The sequence below is a fragment of the Heteronotia binoei genome, chromosome 1, assembly GCF_032191835.1.
Source record: "Heteronotia binoei isolate CCM8104 ecotype False Entrance Well chromosome 1, APGP_CSIRO_Hbin_v1, whole genome shotgun sequence".
NCBI lineage: Eukaryota > Metazoa > Chordata > Lepidosauria > Squamata > Gekkonidae > Heteronotia > Heteronotia binoei.
Window position 1 is genome coordinate 277,383,699 of NC_083223.1, and position 19,303 is coordinate 277,403,001.

Consider the following 19,303-nt stretch of genomic DNA (forward strand, 5'->3'; position numbering starts at 1 on the left):
TAACATTATCGTTGACGCTATATTCTAGTTAGTGCTGATGGCGGATATTTCTTCGTTGTAAAATTATAATTCAGCTGTTCATAAAAGCTAATTTAAAGAGGGCGGTCTTGCCGGCCCTGCGGAACTGATCAAGGTTCCGCAGGGCCCGCACCTCCTCGGGGAGTTGGTTCCAAAGATATGGGGCCGCAGCCGAAAAGGCCCGTGTGCGAGTGTTCTGTAGTTTAATTTCTCTTGGCCCAGGGGTAGTCAGTCTGTTTTTTCCTACTGACCTCAGTGCTCTCTGGGGCTCATACGGGGAGAGACGTATGAGCGGCACCATCACTGGCTGAGCCAAATCTTAGCTCCGGTCTGGGAAGCAACAGTAGCGGTCTCTTGATCAATCAGTAACTTCCTCTACAATCCTGATGTACAGCTCTGTTTTCTTAGCCAAAGTAAAAAAAAAAAAAAACATTGGTGAAATCTGAGGCTGGCGGTATTGATCATTGGAAGTTCACATTTCTACAAAAACAGAAGCTTCACTAGGAGTTTGGTGCTTTATTTCTGCCCTTCTGGGGGTCCATACAGGTTACGAACAGCATATAAGAGCTGATATCTTCAGTGAGTTGATTCTTTGAGCGGGGGGGGGGGGGGGGGACCAGAGGACGCGTCGCTTGGCTGGCGGGTAGAAGATGAAGAGTTGGGTTTTTATACCCTGCTTTTCTTTACTGTAAGGAATCCCAAACTGACCTATAAAATCGCCTTTCCCTTCCTTTCCCCCCAACAGTCACCTTGTGAAGTAGGTGGGGCTGAGAGAGTTCTACAAGAAACTGTGGCTGGCCCAAGGTCACCCAGCAGGCTTCCTGGGGAGGAAGAGAGGGGAACCATAAGAACAGAAGAGAAGCCATGTTGGATCAGGCCAGTGGCCCCTCCAGTCCAACACTATGTGTCATATAAGAACATAAAAGAAGCCAAGTTGGATCAGGCCAGAGGCCCCTCAAGTCCAACACTCTGTGTCACATAAGAACATAAGAGAAGCCCTGTTGGATCAGGCCAGTGGCCCCTCCAGTCCAACACTCTGTGTCACATAAGAACATAAGAGAAGCCCTGTTGGATCAGGCCAATGGCCCCTCCAGTCCAACACTCTGTGTCACATAAGAACATAAGAGAAGCCCTGTTGGATCAGGCCAATGTCCCATCCAGTCCAACACTCTGTATCACATAAGAACAGAAGAGAAGCCATGTTGGATCAGGCCAGTGGCCCCTCTAGGCCAACACTCTGTGTCACATAAGAACAGAAGAGAAGCCCTGTTGGATCAGGCCAATGGCCCATCCAGTCTAACACTCTGTGTCACATAAGAACAGAAGAGAAGCCCTGTTGGATCAGGCCAATGGCCCATCCAGTCCAACACTCTGTGTCACATAAGAACATAAGAGAGACATGTTGGATCAGGCCAATGGCCCATCCAGTCCAACACTCTATGTAACATAAGAACATAAGAGAAGCCCTGTTGGATCAGGCCAATGGCCCATCCAGTCTAACACTCTGTATCACATAAGAACAGAAGAGAAGCCATGTTGGATCAGGCCAGTGGCCCCTCCAGTCTAACACTCTGTATCACATAAGAACAGAAGAGAAGCCCTGTTGGATCAGGCCAGTGGCCCCTCCAGTCCAACACTCTGTGTCACATAAGAACATAAGAGAGACATGTTGGATCAGGCCAGTGGCCCATCCAGTCCAACACTCTGTGTCACATACGAACAGAAGAAAAGCCCTGTTGGATCAGGCCAATGGCCCATCCAGTCAAATACTCTGTGTCACTTAAGAACAGAAGAGAAGCCCTGTTGGATCAGGCCAATGGCCCATCCAGTCCAACACTCTGTGTCACATAAGAATAGAAGAGAAGCCCTGTTGGATCAGGCCAATGGCCCATCCAGTCCAATACTCTGTGTCACTTAAGAACAGAAGAGAAGCCCTGTTGGATCAGGCCAGTGGCCCCTCCAGTCCAACACTCTGTGTCACATAAGAACATAAGAGAAGCCAAGTTGGATCAGGCCAATGGCCTCTCCAGTCCAACACTCTGTGTTACATAAGAACATAAGAGAAGCCCTGTTGGATCAGGCCAATGGCCCATCCAGTCTAACACTCTGTGTCACATAAGAACAGAAGAGAAGCCATGTTGGATCAGGCCAGTGGCCCCTCCAGTCCAACACTCTGTGTCACATAAGAGAAGCCAAGTTGGATCAGGCCAATGGCCTCTCCAGTCCAACACTCTGTGTCACATACGAACAGAAGAGAAGCCCTGTTGGATCAGGCCAATGGCCCCTCCAGTCCAACACTCTGTGTCACATAAGAACATAAGAGAAGCCATGTTGGATCAGGCCAATGGCCCATCCAGTCCAACACTCTGTGTCACATAAGAACATAAGAGAAGCCCTGTTGGATCAGGCCAATGGCCCATCCAGTCTATCACTCTGTGTCACATAAGAACAGAAGAGAAGCCATGTTGGATCAGGCCAGTGGCCCATCCAGTCCAACACTCTGTGTCACATAAGAACATAAGAGAAGCCCTGTTGGATCAGGCCAATGGCCCATCCAGTCTAACACTCTGTGTGACATAAGAACAGAAGAGAAGCCATGTTGGATCAGGCCAATGGCCCATCCAATCCAACACTCTGTGTCACATAAGAACATAAGAGAAACCATGTTGGATCAGGCCAGTGGCCCATCCAGTCCAACACTCTGTGTCACATAAGAACAGAAGAGAAGCCATGTTGGATCAGGCCAGTGGCCCATCCAGTCCAACACTTCAAAAATATAATTATAGCATTGGAGAAAGTCCAGAAAAGGGCAACTAGAATGATTGAAGGGCTGGAACACTTTCCCTATGAAGAAAGGTTAAAACGCTTGAGGCTCTTTAGCTTGGAGAAACGTCGACTGTGGGGTGACATGGTAGAGGTTTACAAGATTATGCATGGGATGGAGAAAGTAGAGAAAGAAGTACTTTTCTCCCTTTCTCACAATACAAGAACTTGTAGGCATTCGATTAAATTGCTGAGCAGACAAGTTAAAACGGATAAAAAGAAGTTCTTCTTCACCCAAAGGGTGATTAACCTGTGGAATTCACTGCCACAGCAGGTGGTGGTGGTGGCCACAAGCATAGCCACCTTCAAGTGGGGTTTAGATAGAAATATGGAGCAGAGGTCCTTCAGTGGCTATTAGCCACAGTGTGTGTGTGTGTGTATATATATGTTTATAAAAATTTTGCCACTGTGTGACACAGAGTGTTGGACTGGATGGGCCATTGGCCTCGTCCAACATGGCTTCTCTTATGTGTGACACAGAATGTTGGACTGGATGGGCCATTGGCCTGATCCAACATGGCTTTTCTTCTGTTCTTATGTGACACAGAGTGTTGGTCTGGATGGGCCATTGGCCTGATCCAACACGGCTTCTCTTATGTTCTTATGTGACACAGAGTGTTGGACTGGATGGGCCATTGGCCTGATCCAACACGGCTTCTCTTATGTTCTTATGTGACACAGAGTGTTGGACTGGATGGGCCATTGGCCTGATCCAACACGGCTTCTGTTATGTTCTTATGTGACACAGAGTGTTGGACTGGATGGGCCATTGGCCTGATCCAACAGGGCTTCTCTTATGTTCTTATGTGACACAGAGTGTTGGACTGGATGGGCCATTGGCCTGATCCAACACGGCTTCTGTTATGTTCTTATGTGACACAGAGTGTTGGACTGGATGGGCCACTGGCCTGATCCAACAGGGCTTCTCTTATGTTCTTATGTGACACAGAGTGTTGGACTGGATGGGCCATTGGCCTGATCCAACATGACTTCTCTTATGTTCTTATGTTCTTAATTAATTAATTTTTAAACACCAGAACATCACATATTATTGCATATTATCACTAACTCTGGGTAGGGAGATTCCTGGAGATTTGGAGGGCTGAAGCCTGGGGAGGGAAGGGTTTTGGGAAGGGAGGGACCTCTGTTGGTATAATGTCACACAGTTCATCTTCCAAAGCATTTTCTTCTTAAGAACATAAGAGAAGCCATGTTGGATCAGGCCAATGGCCCATCCAGTCCAACACTCTGTGTCACATAAGAACATAAGAGAAGCCCTGTTGGATCAGATCAAGACAGGGTGCCATTGCAATAAAAAAAAAGGCTAACGCCATGCTGAGAAGTATTAGGAAGGGAATTGAAACCAAATCAGCCAGGATCAGAATGCCCCTGTATAAATCGATTGCGTGGCCTTGTTTGGAATACTGTGTACAATTCTGGTCACCGCATCTCAAAAAGGATATTATAGCATTGGAAAAAGTCCAGAAAAGGGCAACCAGAATGATTAAAGGGCTGGAACACTTTCCCTGTGAAGAAAGGTTAAAACGCTCGGGGCTCTTTAGCTTGGAGAAACATCGACTGCGGGGTGACATGAGAGAGGTTTACAAGATTCTGCATGGGGTGGAGAAAGCAGAGAAAGAAAGTCCTTTTCTCCCTTTCTCGCAATACAAGAACTAATGGGCATTCAATGAAATTGCTGAGCAGTCGGGTTAGAACGGATAAAAGGAGGTACTTCTTCACCCAAAGGGTGATTAACATGTGGAATTCACTGCCACAGGAGGTGGTGGTGGCTACAAGCATAGCCAGCTTCAAGAGGGGTTTGGATAAAAATATGGAGCAGAAGTCCATCAGTGGCTATTAGCCACAACTTATTATCGGAACTTTCTGGGGCAGTGATGCTCTGTATTTTTGGTGGTGTGTGGGGGGGGGCACCACTTTAGCCCCATTTGTGAACCTCCTTCTTTTCGCCACTGTGTGACACAGAGTGCTGGACTGGCCAGGCCATTGGCCTGATCAAAACATGGCTTCTTTTATGTTCTTATGTCCAACACTCTGTCCCACAGTGGCCAAAAAACCTCAGGTACTATCAGGAGGTCCACCAGTGGGGCCAGGACACTAGAAGACCTCCCACTGTTGCCCCCACCTCAAGCACTAGGAATACAGAGCATCACTGCTCCAGACAGAGAGTCCCAAAAAACCACTGTGGCTAATAGTCACTTATGGACCTCTGCTCCAGATGTTTATCCAATCCCCTCTTGAAGTTGGCTATGCTTGTAGCCGCCACCACCTCCTGTGGCAGTGAATTCCATGTGTTAATCACCCTTTGGGTGAAGAAGGACTTCCTTTTATCCTTTCTAACTCAACTGCTTAGACCTCACCAGGACTATTGTGTTGAGTTTTGGGCACCACATTTTAAGAGGGATCTAGACAAGCTGGAACGGGTCCAGAGGAGGGCAACAAAGATGGTGAGGGGTCTGGAGACCAAGTCCTATGAGGAAAGATTGAAGGAGCTGGGGATGTTTAGCCTGGAGAGGAGGCGGCTGAGAGGTGATAGGATCACCATCTTCAAGTCCTTGAAGGGCTGTCATCTAGAGGATGGTGTGGAATTGTTTTCTGTGGCCCCAGAAAGTAGGACCAGAACCAATGGGTTGAAATTAAATCAAAACAGTTTCCGGATCAATATTAGGAAGAACGTCCTTACCATTAGAGCGATTCCTCAGTGAAACAGGCTTCCTCGGGAGGTGGTGGGCTCTTCTTCCTTGGAGGTTTTTAAACAGAGGCTAGATGGCCATATGACAGCGATGAAGATGAAGAAGATATTGGATTTATATCCCGCCCTCCACTCCGAAGAGTCTCAGAGCGGCTCACAATCTCCTTTTCCTTCCTCCCCCACAACAGACACCCTGTGAGGTAAGTGAAGATATTGGATTTATATCCCGCCCTCCACTCCGAAGAGTCTCAGAGCGGCTCACAATCTCCTTTCCCTTCCTCCCCCACAACAGACACCCTGTGAGGTAAGTGAAGATATTGGATTTATATCCCGCCCTCCACTCCGAAGATTCTCAGAGCGGCTCACAATCTCCTTTCCCTTCCTCCCCCACAACAGACGCCCTGTGAGGTAAGTGAAGATATTGGATTTATATCCGGCCTTCCACTAAAAGTCTCAGAGCGGTTCACAATCTCCTTTCCCTTCCTCTCCTGTGAATTTAGGGGGAGGCGTTTGTGAGTTTCCTGCATTGTTCAGGGGGTTGGACTAGATGACCCAGGAGGGCCTTTCCAACTCTGTGATTCTGTGAATTTCATGGAATGCCCACGAGTTCACGTATTGTGAGAAAGGGAGAAAAGTCCTCCTTTCTCCACTTTCTCCATCCCAGGCATAATCTTGTAAACCTCTATCGTGTCACCCCGCAGTCGACGTTTCTCCAAGCTAAAGAGCCCCAAGCGTTTTAAACTTTCTTCCTAGAGAAAGCATTCCAACACTTTGATCCTTCTAGTTGCCCTTTTCTGGATTTTTCCCAATGCTAGAATATCCTTTTTTTGGAGTGCGGCGACCAGAATTGCACACAGCACTGCCAGTGAGGGCCGCTCTTTGACTGATATCTGTAGTCTGGAGATTGGTTGTAATTTCAGAAGCTCCGCAGACCCCGCCTGGGAGTTGGCGACTCCGTTTCCAGCTGGCTCCTAGCTCCCAAGAAGCCCTGTCGAGGCCTGCCCGAGCAAGCGCACCGTGGATCGCTGGCCAAGATTAGCTCAGAGGTTCCCATCATCCCAAGGAAGAGCTGCTTGCCAAACTGCTGTTCCTTCGCCAAAACCTGACCAGACTGTTCTCTCCCTTCTTTATTGCAGAAATGTCTCCCTACAGCAGCCCTCCCACAGGTCTCATCGTGACTAGCCAGAAAAGCAGTTGAAGTCCCTCCCCCGGAGGCCGCCACTCTCAAGTCTTCACGATGCATCTCGTGCTCAGGAGCTGCGGTCGATTGGGGGCCGGGTGGGCTTGCCGGGCAGCCCCCAGATGCGGTCCTCGAGCACAGAGGGCCTTGCTGGGTTCCGCCCTTATGCCAGCCTGCAACGCCACCGTGAGTAAAAGGATGGGCGTTTCCAAGAGCAGTGAACAAGCGGAGAGCCAGTTTGGTGTAGTGGTTAAGTGCGCGGACTCTTATCTGGGAGAACCGGGTTTGATTCCCCACTCCTCCACTTGCAGCTGCTGGAATGGCCTTGGGTCAGCCATAGCTCTGGCAGAGGTTGTCCTTGAAAGGGCAGCTGCTGGGAGAGCCCTCTCCAGCCCCACCCACCTCACAGGTTGTCTGTGGTGGGGGAGGAAGGGAAAGGAGATTGTGAGTCGCTCTGAGACTCTTCGGAGTGGAGGGTGGGATATAAATCCAATATCTTCATTTACCTCACAGGGTTTCTATTGTGGGGGAGGAAGGTAAAGGAGATTGTGAGCCGCTCTAAGACACTTCGGAGTGGAGGACGGGATATAAATCCAATGTCTTCATTTACCTCACAGGGTTTCTATTGTGGGGGAGGAAGGGAGAGGAGATTGTGAGCCGCTCTGAGACTCTTAGTAGTGGAAGGCAGGATATAAATCCAATATCTTCATTTACCTCACAGGGTGTCTGTTGTGGGGGAGGAAGGGAAAGGAGATTGTGAGCTGCTCTGAGACTCTTCAGAGTGGAGGGCGGGATATAAATCCAATATCTTCATTTACCTCACAGGGTGTCTGTTGTGGGGGAGGAAGGGAAAGGTGATTGAAGCCGCTCTGAGTCTCTTCAGAGTGGAGGGCGGGATATATATCCAATATCTTCATCTACCTCACAGAGTGTCTGTTGAGTGGGGGGAAGGGAAAGGAGATTGTAAGCCACTCTCTTCGGAGTGGAGGGCGGGATATAAATCCAATATCTTCATCTACCTTACAGGGTGTCTGTGGTGGGGGAGGAAGGGAAAGGAGATTGTGAGTCGCTCTGAGACTCTTCGGAGTGGAGGGCGGGATATAAATCCAATATCTTCATTTACCTCACAGAGTGTCTGTTGTGGGGGAGGAAGGGAAAGGAGATTGTGAGCCACTCTGAGACTCTTCGGAGTGGAGGGCGGGATATAAATCCAATATCTTCATTTACCTCACAGGGTGTCTGTTGTGGGGGAGGAAGGTAAAGGAGATTGTGAGTCTCTCTGAGACTCTTCGAAGTGGAGGGCGGGATATAAATCCAATATCTTCTTCTTCTTCTGTGTTTTGCAGGAGGTCAGGGTCCTTGAATGGATTTGGGTGGTCTGACAATATCAGTGAGGCAAGGGCCCTTGGCAACACACTCGTAGTTAAATTACAGAAAAGAAAGGATCCACAGAATGAGAGCCAGTTTGGTGTAGCAGTTAAGTGCACGGATTCTTATCTGGGAGAACTTGGGTTTGATTCCCCGCTCCTCCACATGAAGAAGAAGAGGAAGAATTGCAGATTTATACCCCCCCCTTCTCTGTGAATCAGAGCCTCAGAGCGGCTCACAATCTCCTTTATCTCCTTCCCACACAACAGACACCCTGTGAGGTAGATGAAGATATTGGATTCATATCCCGCCCTCCACTTCAAAGAGTCTCAGAGAGACTCACAATCTCCTTCACCTTCCTCCCCCACAACAGACACCCTGTGAGGTAGATGAAGATATTGGATTCATATCCCGCCCTCCACTTCAAAGAGTCTCAGAGAGACTCACAATCTCCTTCACCTTCCTCCCCCACAACAGACACTCTATGAGGTAAATGACAATATTGGATTTATATCCCGCCCTCCACTCCAAAGAATCTCAGAGCGGCTCACAATCTCCTTTACCTTCCTCCCCCACAAGAGACACCCTGTGAGGTGGGTGGGGCTGGAATGGGCTCTGACAGAAGCTGCCCTTTCAAGGACAACCTCTGCCAGAGCTACAGCTGACCCGAGGCCATTCCTGCAGGTGCAAGTGGAGGCGTGGGGAATTGAACCCGGTTCTCCCGGATCAGAGTCTGCGCACTTCACCAAACTGGCATCGTGCACCTGCTGATGTGGCCTTGGGGCCGCCATATCTCTCGCAGGGTTGTCCTTGAAAGGGGAGCTTCTGGGAGAACACATTCTGGGAGAACACTCTGTTGCGGGGGGAGATGATAAAGGGAGATTGTAAGCCGCTCTGAGTCTCTGAATCAGAGAGAAGGGCAGGGTATAAATCTGCAGTTCTTCTCAGCCCCACCCACCTCACAGCTAGGTGGGGGAGGAAGAGAAAGGAGTTTGTGAGCTGCTCAAGAGACTCTGAGCTTCGGAGTGGAGGGTGGGATATAAATCCAGTATCATCTTCTTCTTAATCACTGGGGGCTTCCAACTGCAGAGTCCATTCCTCTACATGGCTCCACAGCACCTCCTGGTGTCTAGGGAATCCCGACTTGCTGCTATTTCCTCTTTCATACTTTTCCAGTCGTTCGGTGCAGCCTCCAGCACTAGTCCCTTCTGGAATCATGCTGAGTCATAGTATCATAGAGTTGGAAGGCGACCTCCAGGGTCATCTAGTCCAGCTTCCTGAACAGTGCAGGGAATTCACAAATACCTTCCCCTACGTCCCCAGTTTCCCCTGCTCCATGCCCAGAAGATGATAAAAACTCTCCAGAATCCCTGGCCAAATTGGCTGGGAAGGAAAATTGCCCCCTGACGCCAAAGTGGCGATCAGCGTTTCCCCGGCGTGTGTAAGAATACAGAGCATCACCGCCCCAGGCAGAGAGTTCCAACAATACGCCGTGGCTAATAGCCACCGATGGACCTCTGCTCCACATTATAAAAGGTGGGGGTGGGGACAGAGAGATTTATAGAGAATGAAGCAAGGTTTTGCAGAGGTTATAGGATGGGTTCTTAATGAGGAAAATCTGGAGCCAGACAGTAGTACGTGACCATAATTAGCACACTCATAAGAACATAAGAGAAGCCATGTTGGATCAGGCCAGTGGCCCATCCAGTCCAACACTCTGTGTCACATAAGAGAAGCCATGTTGGATCAGGCCAATGGCCCATCCAGTCCAACACTCTGTGTCTCACAGTGGCCAAATATATATATATACATATATATATATATATATATATATATATATATATATATATATATATATATATATATATATATATATATAAATAATTTTGTGTATATATATATGTGTGTGTGTGTATATATATATACACACACACACACACACTGTAGCTAAGAGCCACTGATGGACCTCTGCTCCATATTTTTATCCAGTTCCCTCTTGAAGCTGTCTATGCTTGTAGCCGCCACCACCTCCTATGGCAGTGAATTCCACATGTTAATCACCCTTTGGGTGAAGAAGTACTTCCTTCTATCCGTTTTAACCTGACTGTTCAGCAATTTCATCGAATGCCCACGAGTTCTTGTATTGTGGCTTGAAAGATGAAGCAGAGATTGGAATCGTCCCCGCCCTTCACTCAGAGTCTCAGAGCAGCTTACAGTCTCTTTTCCCTTGCTCTCCCCTTACCAGACAGCCTGTGAGGTAGGTGGGGCTGAGAGAGCTCTGACAGAAATGGCACCTGAGAGTACAGCTCTGAGAGAACTGAGATTGACCCAAGGTCCCCCAGCTGTTGCATGCGAAGCGGTTGGGAATCACGCTCGTTTCTCCAGATTAGAGTCCCCTACTCTTAATCACTGCAACAAACTGGCTCTCTGTGCTCTTAGTGGTAAAGCATGTTCTTGGCATGCAGAAGTTCCCAGGTTCAATTCCCGGCATCCAGCTAAAAGGACCAGACAGGAGGTGACAGCAAAGACCCTGGAGAGCCATGGAGAGGGGCCATAGCTCAGTGGCAGAGCCTCTGCTTGGCATGTAGAAGGTCCCAGGTTCAATCCCCGGCATCTCCAGTTAAAAGGGCCAGGCAGGAGGTGATGGGAAAGACCTCAGCCTGAGACCCTAGAGAGCCATGGAGATGGGCCATAGCTCAGTGGCAGAGCATCTGCTTGGCATGCAGAAGGTCCCAGGTTCAATCCCCGGCATCTCCAGTTAAAAGGGCCAGGCAGGAGGTGATGGGAAAGACCTCAGCCTGAGATCCTGGAGAGCCATGGAGAGGAATTCAGAAGGTCCCGGGTTCAATCCTTGGCATCTCCAGTTCAAAGATCCCCACCTGAGGCCCTGGAGAGCTGGTGCCAATCTCAATAGACAATATTTTGATAGACTCATGGTCTGATTCAGTATAAGGCAGCACCACGTGTTCATACAAACTGAGCCTCGGTACACTTTCCCCTTCATGTCTGCCTCTTCTTCGTGCTGACATGTATGTTCTCCCCTCCAACCCCCCCCTCCCCAATTTTTATTTTCAGATTCACATCCGTCTGTCTGAGCAAGCCAAGGACTATGCCCTCCCCAACTCTAGCTGGAGCCAGGAGATGATGGCACAGTTCAACAAATACACTGAGATGTCCAAAGATGGGAAGTGGAAAAGATTGCCCTCATACCGGGACGTCCTGGATCATATGCCCTCGTACCAAGACCTTTTGGATCATATGCCAGGCAAGAACAGACTAATAGCCACATCTGCTCCAGATGTTTATCCAATCCCCTCTTGAAGCTGTTTGTGCTGGCAGCTGTCACCACCTCCTGTGGCAGTGAATTCCACATGTTAATCACCCTTTGGGTGAAGAAGGACTTCCTTTGATCCGTTCTAGCCCGACTGCTCAGCAATTTCATCGAATGCCCACGAGTTCTTGTATCGTGAGAAAGGGAGAAAAGTACTTCTTTCTCTACTTTCTCCATCCCATGCATAATCCTGTAAACCTCTATCATGTCACCCCGCAGTCGACGTTTCTCCAAGCTAAAGAGCCCCAAGCGTTTTAACCTTTCTTCATAGGGAAAGTGTTCCAGCCCTTTAACCATTCTAGTTGCCCTTTTCAGCACTTTTCCCAATGCTATAATATCTCTTTTTGAGGTGCGGTGACCAGAATTGCACACAATATTCCAAATGAGACCGCACCATCGATTTATACAGGGGCATTATGATACTGGCTGATTTGTTTTCAATTCCCTTCCGAATAATTCTCAGCATGGCGTTGGCCTTTTTTATTGCAAACGCACATTGTCTTGACGTTTTCAGTGAGTTATCTACCACGACCCCAAGATCTCTCTCTTGGTCAGTCTCTGCCAGTTCACACCCCGGCAACTTGTATTTGCAGCTGGGATTCTTGGCCCCAATGTGCATTACTTTGCACTTGGCCACATTGAACCTCATCTGCCACGTTGACGCCCACTCACCCAGCCTCAACAGATCCCTTTGGAGTGCCTCACAATCCTCTCTGGTTCTCACCACCCTGAACAATTTAGTGTCACCACCCTGAACAATTTAGTGTCACCACCCTGAACAATTTAGTGTCATCCGCAAACTATAATATCTCTTTTTGAGGTGCGGTGACCAGAATTGTACACAGCACTCCAAATGAGGTCGCACCATCTATTTAAGAACATAAGAGAAGCCATGTTAGATCAGGCCAATGGCCCATCCAGTCCAACACTCTGTATCACACAGTGGCCAAAAAAAATTATATATATGTATGTATATATATATATATATATATATATATATATATATATATATATATATATACATACATACATACATACATACATACATACACACACATACACACAGACACACAGACACACACTGTGGCTAATAGCCACTGATGGACCTCTGCTCCATATTTTTATCTAAACCCCTCTTGAAGGTGGCTATGCTTGTAGCCGCCACCACCTCCTGTGGCAGTGAATTCCACATGTTAATCACCCTTTGGGTGAAGAAGGACTTCCTTTTATAATAATAATAATAATAATATTTTATTTTTATATCCCGCCCTCCCCGCCAGGCGGGCTCAGGGCGGCTAACAGACATGGGGATCCCATGATTCACATAAAACAACATAAACAGTTTTAAATATATCAGTCACAAATAAATTATTTAAAATAGTTAAAATATATAAAATGGTGCTAAAATACTGTATCATAATGTACGCAAGATGGCTAGATGTCCATTCGTTGGATTAATCAAGTTCTATCTCAAAAGCCAGCTGGAAAAGAAATGTTTTGCAAGCCCTGCGGAACTGGTTCAGGTCCCGCAGGGCTCGCACCATCTCAGGAAGGTCGTTCCACCAACGAGGGGCTATCACCGAGAAGGCCTGCTCCCTGGTAGCCTTCAACCTAGCTTCTCTTGGCCCAGGGATTGTTAGTAAGTTCTGAGAACCGGATCTCAGCGCTCTCTGGGGCACATATGGGGAGAGGCGGTCCTTTAGGTAGGCAGGTCCTCGGCCATATAGGGCTTTAAAGGTGATGACCAGCACCTTATAGCGAACACGGTAGACAACCGGCAGCCAATGCAGATCCCGCAGCCCAGGCCGCGCAGGTTCCCACCGTGGTAGTCCCTCCAGTAGCCTGGCCGCCGCGTTCTGGACTACCTGAAGTCTCCGTGTTCGGTATAGGGGCAGCCCCATGTAGAGGGCATTGCAGTAGTCCAATCTCGAAGTGACCGTTGCGTGGATCACAGTTGCTAGGTCGGTGCGCTCCAAGAAGGGAGCCAACTGCCTCGCCCTCTTAAGGTGAAAGAAGGCGGATCTAGCAGTGGCGGCTACCTGGGCCTCCATTGATAAAGAGGATTCCAGTAGCACTCCCAGGCTCTTGACTTTGCGCACTGGTACCAGTGGCGCACCGTCAAAGGCCGGTAAAGTGATCTCCCCTCCCGGTCCGCCGCGGCCCACGCAAAGGACCTCAGTCTTCGCCGGATTCAACTTCAGCCCGCTCAGCCTGAGCCAGTCAGCCACGGCTTGTAGTGCCCGGTCCAAATTTGTAGGGACATCGCCAGCCCGGCCGTCCATCAATAGATAGAGCTGGGTGTCATCTGCGTATTGATGACAACCCAGCCCATACCTCCGTGCAATCTGGGCAAGGGGGCGCATAAAGATGTTAAACAACATCGGGGAGAGAACTGCCCCCTGAGGCACACCACAATGAAGTGGGTATCTCTGAGACAGCTCCCCCCCAATTGCCACCCTTTGTCCCCGACCATCAAGAAAGGAGGAGAGCCACTGTAAGGCTAGCCCCCGAATTCCTGCGTCGGCGAGGCGGCGGGTCAGCAGCTGATGGTCGACCATATCGAACGCAGCCGATAGGTCTAGCAACAGCAATACCGCCGAGCCGCCTCGATCCAGTTGTCGTCGGAGGTCATCCATGAGGGCGACCAGGACTGTTTCCGTCCCATGGCCTGGGCGGAAGCCGGACTGGCATGGGTCTAGGACGGAAGCGTCCTCCAGAAATTCCTGTAACTGCACCGCCACAGCCCTCTCGATAATTTTGCCCAAAAAGGGCAAGTTTGAGACCGGCCGGTAGTGTGCCAATTCGGCCGGGTCTGATGACGGTTTTTTCAGGAGAGGGCGGACCAATGCCTCTTTCAGGGGTGTTGGAAAAACGCCTTCTGAAAGGGATCGATTTATAATATCCCGTATAGGATATCTTAATTCCTCCTGGCAGGCCTTAATTAGCCAGGAGGGGCATGGGTCCAGATCACAAGTTGTGGATCGTGCAGTGCCAAGAATTCTGTCGACTTCCTCCAAGCTGAGCGGGTCGAAGCAATCCAGAGTTAACTCAGGAGACACGCATTGGGTTTCGAGTCCACTTACTGCCTCAAAATTGGCGGGGCAGTCCTGGCGGAGCGATTGGACCTTATCCGCAAAGAATTTTGCAAAAGCCTCACAGCCAATCTCCAATTCCTTAGCTTTTGAATTGCCTTGAGGCAATGTAGTCAGATTCCGAATTATTCTAAATAATTGGGCTGGGCGCGAATTTGCGGATGCAATCTTAGCCGCAAAGTATGTTTTCTTTGCGGCCTTGATTGCCATCTCATAGGACTTCATAAACTTCCTGTAAGATGTTCTAATCGCCTCGTCACGAGTACGTCGCCATTGCCTCTCTAGCCGTCTAAGGCCTTGTTTCAGCTGGCGTAATTCCGGGGTATACCACGGAGCCAGCTTAGTCCGAGGTCGCAGAGGGCGCCGAGGTGCGATTTCCTCGATGGCCCTAGAGAGCCGGCTATTCCAGGTCTCAATCAGGCCATCGAGGGAATCGCCAGAGGGCCAGGGGTCCCGTAGAGCCATCTGGAACCGTTCCGGGTCCATTTGGCTCCGCGGGCGAGCCATAATCGGCTCCTCGCCTAAACAGGTTTGGGGGGGCATATTTACGCGGGCCTTGAGAGCGAAGTGATCCGACCATGGCACTACCTCTGCGGTTATGTCGCTCACTACAATCCCGGCCGCGAAGATCAGGTCTAACATGTGTCCGGCCTGGTGAGTGGGGGTTACAACAAATTGAGAGAGTCCCAGTGTCGCCATGGAAGACACTAGGTCCGTCGCCTGACTGGAGGACGGGTCATCAGCATGGACGTTGAAGTCACCCAGGATTATCAGCCTTGGGTGCTCCAGCGCCCAGCCTGTCGCCGCCTCGAGCAGGGACGGTAAGGCGTTGGCCGGTGCGTTAGGCATACGGTACACCAGCCAAATCGCCAACCCCTCTTCATCCCCCCACGCCAGACCGGCACATTCAATGCCCTCAATCTTTGGGGCCGGGAGCGCCCTGAAGGAGTAAGCCTCCCGTGCAAATATTGCCACTCCTCCCCCCCGCCCACTAGTCCGCGATTGGTGGAAAACTGAGTAACCTGGGGGAGCTGTTTGCAAGAGGGCTACTGTATCACCCTCCCGGATCCAGGTCTCAGTCACGCAAGCCAGGTCCATATTCTGCTCGAGCATAAACTCTCGGAGAATTGAGGTCTTATTGTTAATGGACCTGGCGTTGCATAACACCAATGACGGAGGCGGGTTACTCCTGGCCCTACTACCTGTCACCCTTGGGATGGGCCGCAGATTGGAGGGGGGCCGAGCACCGACTTGTCTCTGTCTTCCTCTCTTATAATATCTGCTCCCACCGCCATACCTCCCCCTCCCCAGGAGCACTGGAATCCCTGAGCCGGCCATTCCTCGTTGGCAGCAGCTGCAATAAGACCACTATCAAGGCTGGTATCTGGTTATACTAGTTATAGTGGTATACTAGTACTGGACAGCTTCACCCCCCCCCACCAGGTTCTCCCAACCTACAGTTGATTCGCACCCCACCAGCCACTCTGGTCTCCCAATTACAGACCCACTACCTATTCCCTAGTTTAATTAATTAATATAGAAAGCCCTCCCACAATACTCCCTCAATTGATTAGTTAAAAACCTAATAACTTCAATTCTAGCATCACTAACAAAATAATACCCTAACAATCTTCCCAGTTAATGAGCTAAAAATTTAACAAAATATACAGTCCAAAATAAATATATAAATAATTTCAAATTACTAATCAATCGGCTAAAGATCCAGTTAATTAATTAATATTAATAATAGTAAAGTTTCCAATTAGTGGTCTGTATTAAGTGCTGGGTAAGTGCTGAGCAGGTAAAATAGGTAAAGTGCTTGAGTAAGTGCTAAGGTGCTGGGTGGATAAAGTGCGAGGATGAGTGCAGGCATCGAGTTTATAGCATAGCGTGTGCTACACTAGGACAGCAGTCGGGGTGGAATGTAATATGTGATCGGGTCCATGAGTTCTCGGCCAATACCCCTGGCACAATCCGGCAGGCCCAGGGGGGTAAACCCCCCCGTGCTTCCCAGTCGCGCTTCAGGGCTCCACAGGTCTTCTTATGGAAATTGACCAGTCCAGTCAGGGACCCACAATCCACTGAAATGACTAGTGGCCTCGGGGCCGCCACCTCAGACTTCCCTCCGTTGGTAGCAGCCCCTATCGCCGCTGTCAGTCGCCCCGGCCGCGCCCTCACTCGGCGCTCGCGTCGCGTGATTGCGAAGGTCTCCAGCCGCTCGCCTGCCTCTGTACTCTCCCTCGTCCGGCCTCTCCGCTCGATCTCTCCGCTCGTCCACCACACGCCGCTAGCTATGTTGGGCGTGGGCGTCCCAGCTGCTCTGCTCCGTTCTCCACTCCACTCCACTCTCTCCGCCCGTCGGCCACTCCTCTCGCTGGCCGGCTTCACCCGGCTGGCGGCGCGGCTAGCGCAGCCCAGCCCGGCGTCTCAGCTTCCTCCGCACTCGCTCCCAGGCCTCGCCTCGCCCCGCAAGCCGACAGCAGCTCCGGCAGCTCCGCGGGACCCTCGGCACTCACACCAGTCTCTCCTGCTCCAGGTGGGATACCTTGTTGGTTGCACTTGATGTTTTAACGTGCAAACCAGTTGTTTTTAGTTGTTTCTGGGGATGTTTAAGGGAGCTCTAGCACCCAAGCTCTTGCCGTCGCCGCCATCTTGGGTTCCAACCCAACTGCTCAGCAATTTCATCGAATGCCCACGAGTTCTTGTATTGTGAGAAAGGGAGAAAAGGACTTCTTTCTCTACCTTCTCCATCCCATGCATTATCTTGTACACTGGCCTGATACAACATGGCCTCTCTTATGTTCTTAACCATCGCACCATTATTATTATCCCTTTTCACTGCCTCCGCAGAAAAGATGAGGCGAGAACACGTGAAGATTATGGACAAAGAAAGGAGGATGTTCCTCCGGAGCTTCGACGAGGAAGGCCAGGGGTTCGAGTACGTGATGTTCATGAATCCAACGGAGAAAAGGATAGTCTGCGTGTTCCAGCCGGGCCCCTTCCTGGAAGGGCCTCCAGGGTAAGGCTTCGTAAAAATCTGTGTTGGTCTGAAACAGTAGAACAAAGTAGGAGTCAAGTTGCACATTTAAGAGGCAGAGAGGCTGTGGGGGGGAAGGAGAAAACAGGGGAGGAAAATGGGGGGAGGAAGCACCACGGGGGAGCCGAATTGGGTACCCCTATCCGGCCGGCCCTAGGGCCGCGGTTGGCGGGCCAGCCCTGGGGTTGGGCCCTGGGGGCAAACAGGTAGGGGATCACTGCTCTAGAGGTCCAACACCAGGGCAGAGAGGCCGAGGCGTTCCCCTGAGAAGAACATCAGAAGATCTTCTTCCCCTTCCCTTACCGTTACCTCCTGGCTCTAAGAACCAGAGTTTTAGTGCCTCTGAATGTGGAGGTTCCCCTCAGGCACCGTGCCTAGTAGCCATTGGTAGTCCTTGCCTTATGCTTTCTGTGGAGGCAGCGAAAAGTGATAATTATACGGTGTGATGGTTAGTGTTAAGAACATAAGGGAGTTAATCTAATCCCTTTTTAAAGCCGTCTCTGCTTGTGACCATCACTATATCCTCTGGCAGCAAATCCCACATATTAATAACTCTTTTTGTAAAGTAGTATTTCCTTTTGTCCGTCTGTACTTTTTCCAGCTCTGTGACATTTTTTTTTTTTATACTACGATGACCAGAACTGGACCTTATTCCGTATCGAAGGCCCTACCATAAATGAGGGGCGTCAAACTGAATTGCTATGAGGGCCGGATCTGACAAACGGGAGACCTTGTCCGTCCGTGCTGTGTGTGCCATAAAATGTGATGCCAAGTAATGGAGGCGTAAACTTTATAAAGGATGCAGACAAACACAAAGAGAGCCAGTTTGGTGTCGTGGTTAAGTGTGCGGACTCTTATCTGGGAGAACCGGGTTGGATTCCCCACTCCTCCACTTGCAGCTGCTGGGATGGCCATAGCCCTGGCAGAGGTTGTCCTTGAAAGGGCAGCTGCTGTGAGAGCCCTCTCAGCCCCACCCATCTCACAGGGTGTCACACCATTGGCTCATGTTCAGCGTAGGGGTCCACTAAGACCCCTCGATCTTTGCGGTCAGCGGCGCCCGGCCCTTGAACGGAGTCCTCCAAAAGAACCTCCACTTCCGTTCCTCCAGCCTTGGTAAGTGCATGCCCAAATTATGGGTAGAAGTCACACGTGTCTGAAGCCAGCAAGTGGCGTCTGGCCAGTATCTGGATAGGTGACTGACTGGCAATCCCTCATTGATGCTTCCTTGAGTCTCAGTACGGAGGGGAGGCGTTTCCCCTTCATCATCTTTCCTTTTTTGCTCTCCAGGTTCACCCACGGGGGCTCCATCGCGTCCATCCTGGACAGCACCCTCGGGGGCTGCGCTATTTCCCTCATGGGCCGAGTGATGACTGCAAACCTGAGCATCAACTTCAAGAAGTGAGTGCATTTTTTTTGCGGGGGGGGGGGTGAATGTTTTTATGCCAGCGTTGTCAAACATGCCGCCAAATCAGGCCCCCAGAGGGCTCTTATCAGGCCCCCGAGCAACTGGCTGTTCTCTGCTTCTTTCTCCCTCTCTCTTGCTTCCTTCGGCATCACAGCTTGCTTGCTCAGCTGCACAGGAGCGAGAGAGCCAGTTTGGTGTAGTGGTTAAGTGCGCGGACTCTTATCTGGGAGAACCGGGTTTGATTCCCCATTCCTCCACTTGCAGCTGCTGGGATGGCCTTGGGTTAGCCATAGCTCTAGCAGAGGTTGTCCTTGAAAGGGCAGCTGCGGTGAGAGCCCT

At 50.1% G+C, this 19,303-nt stretch overlaps 1 protein-coding gene across 3 annotated transcripts in view; it reads left to right on the forward strand.

Annotated features, from left to right (window-relative positions):
* LOC132584245 (acyl-coenzyme A thioesterase THEM4-like) overlaps positions 1 to 19,303 on the forward strand; it is a 35,918-nt gene that overhangs the window by 11,984 nt on the left and 4,631 nt on the right. For 2 of the 3 annotated variants that reach the window (XM_060256093.1, XM_060256075.1), the window contains exons 2-5: positions 6,688 to 6,917; positions 11,175 to 11,364; positions 17,373 to 17,541; positions 18,847 to 18,957. In XM_060256093.1, the coding sequence (XP_060112076.1) occupies positions 6,789 to 6,917; positions 11,175 to 11,364; positions 17,373 to 17,541; positions 18,847 to 18,957 (599 nt within the window). In that variant the 5' untranslated portion in view covers positions 6,688 to 6,788. The remainder of the gene's footprint in view (positions 1 to 6,687; positions 6,918 to 11,174; positions 11,365 to 17,372; positions 17,542 to 18,846; positions 18,958 to 19,303) is intronic. The other variant, XM_060256084.1, reaches the window with a different exon arrangement.